At 32.4% G+C, this 9700-nt stretch overlaps 1 protein-coding gene across 5 annotated transcripts in view; it reads right to left on the bottom strand.

Annotated features, from left to right (window-relative positions):
- LOC117120730 (protein MON2 homolog) overlaps positions 1 to 9353 on the bottom strand; it is a 47481-nt gene extending 38128 nt beyond the window's left edge. For all 5 annotated transcript variants that reach the window (XM_033265797.1, XM_033265799.1, XM_033265800.1 and 2 more), the window contains exons 1-4: positions 9228 to 9353; positions 5470 to 5648; positions 2891 to 2954; positions 1855 to 1982 (exon numbers count right to left, since the gene is read on the bottom strand). In XM_033265797.1, coding sequence (XP_033121688.1) covers positions 1855 to 1982; positions 2891 to 2954; positions 5470 to 5577 — 300 coding nt within the window. In that variant the 5' untranslated portion in view covers positions 5578 to 5648; positions 9228 to 9353. The remainder of the gene's footprint in view (positions 1 to 1854; positions 1983 to 2890; positions 2955 to 5469; positions 5649 to 9227) is intronic.
- Between the last annotated feature and the right edge of the window lie 347 nt (positions 9354 to 9700).

Here is a 9700-nt window from a genome sequence, read left to right as displayed (position 1 = left end):
CATCATGACCATATATAGGCACATCATGACCATATATGGTCATAGAACAGTTTTTGTCAAGAAAATTTGATAGTGTGGGTAGTGCTTCTTGATCATTAGTTTAACTGCAGTCCTACTATGCATCTTTCTATTAGCTTATACTTTTATGATTTATTATCACCTGTCAAGAAAATTGGTATGATACGCATGCTGAGCCCCAGCGGGAGCAACTTTGTACTTCATAATGTTATCGCACAATCAACACAGTGGATTTTGAGCCTACCAAATATTAACAGTCCTTAGGAAGAAATGTGTAATGTTATGTAATAATAATTCAAAAAAACAAATGTAAAAGGGATCATTCACAATTGTCAACATTACGCGAGTGTACAAACAGTACTCACTTGCGTGAAAGTATACATATAAAATGTTGATTCTTCATAATTCTCCAATTTTTTGTGAAGTGAACTAAAGTATTGTATTTGGTTGCATAAAAATGTCTACTATATCCATTGTTGCATTATAATTGGTCACAAAAAATATATTATTTTGAATGTTGAAAAATGTGAATGACCACTAACATAAATGTAATGTAGAGCTTTTGTGTACTTTATCTTATTGACGGTGAAAAAAATGACCAAATAAATTAATAATATGAAGAAAAAAAGCATATTAAGCTTGTTGACATAGTGTTTTGATATATTATTTATTCATATGTCCAATGGCGTATCTAGGAGTTTTTAAATGGAGGGAGGGCTGATGGGGGGGGGGGATGAAGATGGAGTGGGAGGCTTGAAGATTAAGTGAGGAGGAACTATTTTTAAGAGTCTCCTAATTTAATGATCTTTAAGCGGCATCTTAAATCATTCTTATTCTCTAACTTTCCTCCACTTTCCTGTTTTGTTTTGTTTTCTTTTTTTGTTCTGGAGAGTGCAGAGAGATGAATGTTGTATGTGCTATATATACAAGTGCACAACCACTGACCACTGCAAAATAGGGTGATATGAATTTTTAACTACTTAAGCATGATTTTTTTACTTTGGACATTTTCATTGGGGGAGGGGGGAGAGAGACTTTTTTGGGGGTGTGCACAACCCACACAGCCTCTAGATATACGCTACTGCATTTGTCCATGAGAAAACAGCACATTTCACTAATAATATTCTTGATTGGTACAACCATGAGCTGTATTGTGCAGTACATTGACTTGACTCAATTTCTTTCTTGTGCTAATAATTTATAAACGCTCACATTTGTCAGACAGATTAAAACATTTAGTTTTATATCCATCACTCAAATTTTCATATCTGTAAAAATTACTTTATTTAAAAATGTTATGGATAAAAACTTGACAACAAAAGCAAGAACAATTTCTGCTGCATTAATATGAAGTATATACAGTAAAAAAAACCTCCTGCAATTTCCAACTTTGAATTTGAAATTCAACATGTAACAAGTACTGTACACAAATCTCGAAAGCTATGATGAGGGCAGTATAACAGAGGCAGTAGAGCTAAAAAAGATCTATTAATCAATCAGCCTCATGAGGGCAGTATAATAGAGGCAGCAGAGCTAAAAAATCAATCAGCTGAGTGTTTCTAGAGCTCCTCATCGGAGCTAATAAATGTAAACAAGTTTGATTTCCATGTTTAGTCATGTTTATCTACCACTACAGTATTCATCCATCGCAGTAATCCCTGTGATTTTTCACCACTTCCTCCTCAAACATTCATTTGCTATACATCTACAAAGGCTGAGGATTATGCAAAACAAATTTCCCACTTATAGAATGTGAAGGGCTTTGTCGAGGTATCCTATGGGATCAAAAATTTCTACAACTAAATAAGGATATCTAGGGAAGATTACTGTACTTACTGGAGACAATGCTTGCTTGGCTATTAGTCGTTGAATTGAAGCTAGGCAGATTTGGACAATGCGTAGATTCTTGGTATCACAGCCCAGTAGAAAAGGTTGCATTATCTCACCACTACAGGCTACCAAGGCTGTTGGAGAAATTTAATAGCAATATTAAATATATATTGTCTCTATTAAGCTGAAAATATGTGAAAATGACTAATTAAATGCAGAATATGGTATGCAACATCAAGATTACAATGATAGGGAGTGTGATGATAAACCCAATTTTCATATTCCTTTCTTTCTCTATTCTACCCTCTCTCCTTAAATTCTTTCTCACTTCTTTATTCTATTCTTTTTTTTTATTCCTTTCTACTCTTCAATCTTTTAATGTCTCACAAAAAAAATTAAGTTTTACAAAATAATTATTAAAGCTTTAAACAACATATTTAATGCTGTTCCTGAGAAATAATTAAAAAAATAATCTGACCCTGGTAGATTTTCAAAATATTTTGTAAGTTGGACATGGGCAACATAACCTTATTCAGACCTAATTAATTAATAATACTAGTGATAAGTAAACAACAAAAACAAATTAAAATATCAAAAAGCTTTAATTGAAAACTTTTTTCCTAAAATTATAGGAATTTTTTTTAAACAATAAAAATACACTAAAACAAAAATTAGTGATAAATAGAGATTGGGATTTTATTAAGTCAATTAATATCAGTGATAAGAAAAATAAATTTAAAATATTAAAAAGAAATAATAATAATGATCAATGTATGATTTTTAATGTCAAAAATTAAATAAATAAAAAATAAATAAACAAACTAATTATTCATTTAAAGCATAAAATTAATGTAAATAAAAAGGTAATAATATTTTCAAATAATTGTGATATTCCTTTTATTTCTGCCTCAAAAGGAAGGTTCAAATAATTAGGTCTTTTTACTGATTGTGCATTTAAATCCCATCAATCATTGACTTGGCATGCAAATAGCCTAGAGTATATGCGATCTTTTCTGAATAATAAACATGTTCTTTAGGGTACCTGGAATGATGTTTTTGTTCTTTGCCACCACAGTTCGTATCCTTAGAATGCCTGCTTCAGCCGCCTGCAATGAGGTTAATGAAGTGTTTGTTTAGATGTTCATTTAGGAAAAAAATTAATGATTAATGAAACAAAATGTCAGAGTTTATATTAGAATAATATACCAGCACACTTCACATCAAACAGACAACATGTTAACAGGCTTAAACTCCATCTTAAAACCAATATTTTACAATAACTAAAATGTTTACAACAATTTATACCATATTCATATTACTGTATATTTTAGTTTGTATGTGATTGTATCGGGCATTATATAAAAAATAAACAAATTAAAAAAAATAAATAAATAGATAAGAATGGATGAAAGAATAGGTAATTAATAATGAGTAAATTTATAATTTGTCTTTTTATGTTGTGTTTTGATAATCTGTTTTTATACCTTGTTTCACAAACATACTTTTTCTAAAGATCGTCAGAGGAGGGTGGGAAAAAAAATTAAAATGTTATTTTCTTATTTAGCAAATGGCTTTGCCAAAAACATCTAGACGGAGAAGAAAATAAAAATAAAATGTTATTGTTTATGCTTTAAATTTATATAATTAAACATAATTTTAAAACAAATATTATAAAAACATATTTTTTCTGCAATTTCAATTTTTCTGTGGTGTGGGTGCACTAATTTGCCAAAAATAAAATTTTTATTTTTATTAAAAATCATTAATATTGGCGGGTTCGCGAAACAAGGCATAAAAAAGCATCGCCTAAGGACCACAATAGACAGAAGCACTTTTGTGTTATCTTTAGTGATTTTTGTTGATTTCAAATTTTTTGAATCACTGAATAAATAAAATGAAATCAAATTAATAATTAGGAAATAAACAAAATAAATCAATTATTAAGGATTATATAAAACATAAATTAAATAAATGAATGAATGAATGAATAAGGAAGGATGAATGAATACAAACTGGTAATTTATAATGAGTAAATTATAAGTATTATATATATAAAAAAAAAATCAATTACTGTACTGTACTCAACAATAATGACTGCTAGGTAAGTAGTTGCTCAGAAATGAAGAGGTTTATATGTTGCGCTCATTTTAACAATAATAAAGATTATGATAATGACAATGAGAGCAGTGGGGACAATGACAATGATATTAATAACTACATTTACTAGTTTGTAAAACAGATCATAGGGCTTTTCAATAGACAAAATAACATTGGAATTATTTTAAGTAAAAAAAACGTGATTTTTAAAATGGAAGATTAAATAATGGTTTTACTAACTGTTTAATGTTTACATACTTATTTCTCATTGTACTTTAAAAAATGTTGGTGCTACTAAGTAGTGGAAGCAGTATGGCGCAGTGGGAATGATTCAGTTTGCCAACCCTTGCTGTGCATTTCACTTGTGTCCTTGGGCAAGACACTACCTGCATATTGTTTCTTTCCACCCAGGAGTATAAGTGGGTACCTGGTAGGGTTAAATGCCAAAATGCGCTGATGTAGCTCACTGCAACGTTAAGGAATACTCCCACAGGGAGCTGGAGTTTGTGTTCCAGGCATTTAATCCAATGACCGGGGGAATAATGTGAAGCACATAGAGGGTTTAACAATGCGTGCTTTATAAGTCTATTATTATTATTATTTTTAGTCTTGAAAGTCTCTGGTTTCCATGATAATTTTGAATGTAAAATTTATTCTATTTTTATACCTTCATGGTTATACTGACCACTATACAAAACCCAAACCAAGGACACCCAAGGACATAATCGTAGGGAATTGGAATAGAAATCTAACAATAATATCAATATATTAATAATGACTAATTAACTCTGGTGAATTAATAACTCGGACTGTCGAATATTAGTTACTTTTCAATTAAATAATTTTATGTTAATTAATATTTTAGAATGAAAGAACCTATTGCTAGTTATTTAAATTCTACACTCCGTGGCTAATCTAGAAGGGTACACATGCCGCCTCCCCTAGAAGAGAAATGTTGTTGCATGTCCCCCTGTTGCCCCACCCCCATTGGAAATGTTCGAAGAAAAAAATTTAACTTACTGTAATTAGTTAAAAATTACCTCACATCGCCTTATTTTGTGAGCCAGTGCACCATCAAGCAACCCCCCCCATACCCCCGTAATCCCCACCCAATTTCAAGACTCCTAGATATGCCACTGTGTACTCTGATACTATAAAATTCATAATTTGCTGCTAGTAACATTGTTGAAATTAACAGTACCAGCACTATTTATATTACCAGCAGCCTAATAAACCTCAATCACTTAAAGATGTACTGTCGCATGAAAAATACAAAAAAAAAAAACAAATCATAAAAATCATTTTAAAGTAGTATTTAGTGTATTTATAACATGTTTAACCGTAATCAATAATTTCTATGCACAATTTGCGTGTTACTGCAAAATGAGCAAGTTAATTTGAAAATTATTTATTATGATTTTTTTTTTCAGGGGACAATACATCTCCTCCTGTACCACACATGCAATTTAGGAGTTTTATGTACAAGATTTTTTGGAGTATTATGGCTAAGAAAATTTGACAAACCTCTTTCACCGGCGGATACTTCTTCTTAGCTTCATTGGACAGAGCCCGAAGGTCAGTCTGCAAGTTCTCCACCAACTTCTTGGCACTGACCACATCCACTGTAGCCATGGTAACGGCTCACCTGTTACTTGACTGCTCTAGATCAACATGGAATTTAAGTCGAACAATAGTTTTCAATTCTGTTTAAAGGCAAAAACAAAACACATCAATCAATTTTATTTGAAAAAATATAAATATATTACAGTTGAAATTGCCTACTGTAAGTCAAATCCAAAATGCCATTGAAATATTGTTTGACTTAGATAAAATTTTACTTACAGATTGTTAATTAATGGAAAACACAATAATTTGGCATGAAAAGTAAGATCGAAATTATTTGACTTAGAAATGTGGAACATAACGCAAGTATTATCAGCAGAGTCCTTATAATGGTAAACCAGAGCAGAATAAAGTAAATAAATCATCTGGAGCAGATAAAAGTAATGAAAATTTATTTATAAATATTTAATTCTCATCCCAATGAATGCTTTCCCTCCGTACCCAATAAGCCATTTCCGAGTTTCAACTGCGCAATTCTATTCTGAAAGGGCATTATTGATGTAATTTGAATCTTATCGTTTGATTTTTTGTTTCTATGCTATATCAATGCAACAGGAACCTTGTATTTCCAAACACCTGTTGGCTATGAATTTTTGCATACATGTTGCATTGGTCATGTATTGCCCTATAATACTTGAAACATTTTTGGATAAATATTAAAACACTACATGAGAACTTTACCACCCACCCCCCTACCGTCCATTCAAGACATGAAATAATCTAGCGCTTTATGGTACAGTGGATTATTGAATCTATTTTGCCTGACCTCTCCAAATAATAATTGGACTGAGATAGGGAATGCACCAAAAATGCAATGACTATTGCACGCTTTAGATTATTTTTATTTAGACATCAAGAAGCCCAGACATGGACTAAAAATTTTTAATAAATAAATATTTTGGGCTCTCTTTAATGAAAAGGCCTGGATCTGTCTCATTTGTTTCCTTATTTTATATCTATTCACATCATTACAAGTGTAACATTTTACCAAAATGGCTACATACGAACATTGGCCCTCGCACAGGTCGGGTTTGACAGTTATTGAAGATGATTTCAGCATTTGGCAACATTGAAGATCAACAATTGACATGTCGACAAGGACGCGAAGCCCCGCCCACAAAGTCATGAAAACCTTAGACAATGGTGGCTAGACTTACTGAGTTGGCGAACATTTTCTTTGCTATCAACCTTCTTTAAGAAAGAGAATTCAGCGTAGGTGGTATGCAAATAAATCATATATTCATAGTGTTAATCTATTTCATGGAACACATGGGGAAATTGTTGTAAAAGCCTCTGTATTTCACTCCCAAAAGGAAGAGGGAAAAGCCGCATTCAATCAACCTTGTTGTCGGCAAAGGCCAAGTCACAGATGCGCTCTGCTCGTGTAAATCTGGGTATCTATAACCAAGCATAGACATCTAGGCCTAGGCTCGCGTATGTTTCGCGTTTAAACCAGATGTCTAAGGAAATTAAAATGTCCAAGTTTGATCACGTGACTAAATGAGGCTCGCTGATTAGTTGGTTTATCTGTCAATCAAATCTCGTCAAGATGTTAATTGTTAATACAATTACAAAAAAGCAGACGAGTGTAAGCTGTATGACTGTTTATGTGACTTGAACCTTTGACACAGTCATCCATGGTTGAGACGTCAAAAGCATTTATTTGTAAATGAGGCATTGGAGCAAAAAAAAATATTCAAGAACAACAATTCTTAAATTCTGATAACAATTAAACTCATTTTAAGCACATTTCTTATTGAAATAACAATATAAATTGTCAGGGAAATATAAAAATTGTGTTGCCAGTGTAGAGTCAATTGTTGGAACTTTATTTTAGTAAAGTTAAAAGCATAAATATTTTTAAACCAGGAGAGCATAAATCCAAGGTTTTCACACAACAGGTGGCCATGCTACAAAGGGAACTTAAAGCACACAACATTAAAATTACTAGAGCTTCAAATAAGGCATATATCTTTTCTTTGTATTTTTATGATGATAGCAATTACAAATAGACTTTACAGTAGACTAGGCATACAGTAGGTAGTAGGCCTTTAATACACAACAGCTTTGTTTCCACATACAGTTCCGGGAAGCTTCCCATAACAATATTTCCTGACTCACAGGAGGAAATAAAAAAACATTTGACAGAAAAAATCCTAATTTTTAGAAAATAATACAATTAAGTAAAATATAGACATTACCAGGCTAACGAATTTAAGTTAAAAATTTAGTCCATACAAAAATTTAAGATTACACATTGATCTTGATGTTCGTGATTCCTGTTTGTTCTCTGCTGTTGTTTGACACTGTGCCTTGAGCAAAAATTTTGGTGGTAATGTTTGCACTTTAAAAATAGTTATTACCATTATTATTATTATACATAGAGTGGATTTAAGTCCATACAACATTTGCACGAATCATGATAGTTACAGGAGCGGCTTTGTTTCACTTAGGCATATGTAGTGTAACATCCCTGCTCAGGAATTTATGCAGCAACCCACCAGAACCAGAACAGTTGTACCTTAGGCCTACAGTGTAAAGTATTTCAATTACATGGATGATCCATCAAGCTTTCGCTCAAATTTGCATGGAGAATTGCCAGAACAACATAGTGTGCAAGAATCTTAACTACAACACAATATTTAATAGGCCAAGGCCTGATTTTCGGCAAAATTTTCCAAAGATGCATGGACAGATTTTAAGGCCAAATTTTTGAAGAAGATACATTTTAAAGTCTTGGTCTTTGCCCTGCAAAAAATAAATCATATGATAGCATGGCTAGCCTACGCCTAGCGTAATGTAGGGCCCGCCTATCAAATCTTTTCTATCTAGGGGGCCGTACAAAATACAAGTATAGTTTTATTTAATATACTTCAAAGTGTTTTTTTAAATTAAATATCTATCATAGAAAAACACCAATCTAGTATAGTAGTAGGACTGTATAGTATTAATAGTAATTCCTGCACAGGGAATATATCCGCTGCGCAAAAATTTAGCCTAGAAATCCGTCTGCTGATTTCGGAAAATAAGAGCTAATTTCCATGCAGACTGTGTTTTACGACGAATCCAATTCCACTCCCTGTCACTCAGCGGTAGACGACGTGACGCCATCTGTTGATTGTTGGTGGCAGTCTGATCTGTTGCATGCGCGTTGTCGTGTTCTTCATAGAATCGCATCAGCAGATGACCGTTGGGCGAAGTTAGTGCCCGGATTAAGGCTTTGACCTAATCTTAAATATATAAACAATGCACCATGCAGCAATTACGATTCTGCGCACTTATTTTCCTAGCGATTTTCTGTGCAAATTTGATCTGGTTTTCAAAAAACTTTACAGTATGGGCCTAAGCCTATAGGTTCCTAGGCCTATATAAAACAAGTCTAGGCCTATATTAGAATTTTAAATAAAAGATATGCAAATCTAGGCTAGTATAGGTCTAGGCCTACCTAGGCTACGCCTCCGCTAGTGTACCAACCCTACCATCTTCCCCGCATAGCCGCCTTGGCGCACTCACCAGGTCCTGTTCATGACTAAAGAAGTTGGCGAGCCTGGCAAATCCATTGAGTTTATAAGGTCTAGCATATATAAAAAATCGCAAATATACTCCCTAAAAAATCTACAATAACATACCGTAATTATAAATACAAATTTAATACTTACCTAGACATTGAAATTTAACTCGTAATAGAATTATCCTATTTTAAAATGCACGCCCACCAGCTACCCTGTAGGCCCAGAATGATTAATTCCTTCCGTCAACACGAGCTACATCATCGTCGTCCTCCGACTACCAACCATTATGCGCATGCGTTATTGAAATGACGTGTAAAATCCTATAGCCGTCCCGTGTCTTTTTATTTCAAAATGCTTATAAACTTTTATGAAGCATAATTCCATAATATAACTGAATAATATTAAATATACGATATATGACAATATAGATTTGCAAAACAATGCCAACAAATTTTATGATTTTAGGGGTAGGCCTACAGTGTATTTTATTCGAAACAATATAACAAAACAATTAATAATAATAAACAATAATTAAAATGATTAAAATGATTATAATATATAATTTATATAATATATAATTAATATAATATATAAATAATACAGTACTGTATATTTTAATA

This window comes from Anneissia japonica, unplaced genomic scaffold, assembly GCF_011630105.1.
Source record: "Anneissia japonica isolate Jap-2015-1 unplaced genomic scaffold, ASM1163010v1 scaffold69_len1423075_cov170, whole genome shotgun sequence".
NCBI lineage: Eukaryota > Metazoa > Echinodermata > Crinoidea > Comatulida > Comatulidae > Anneissia > Anneissia japonica.
This window is presented reverse-complemented; position numbering and strand designations above follow the sequence as displayed.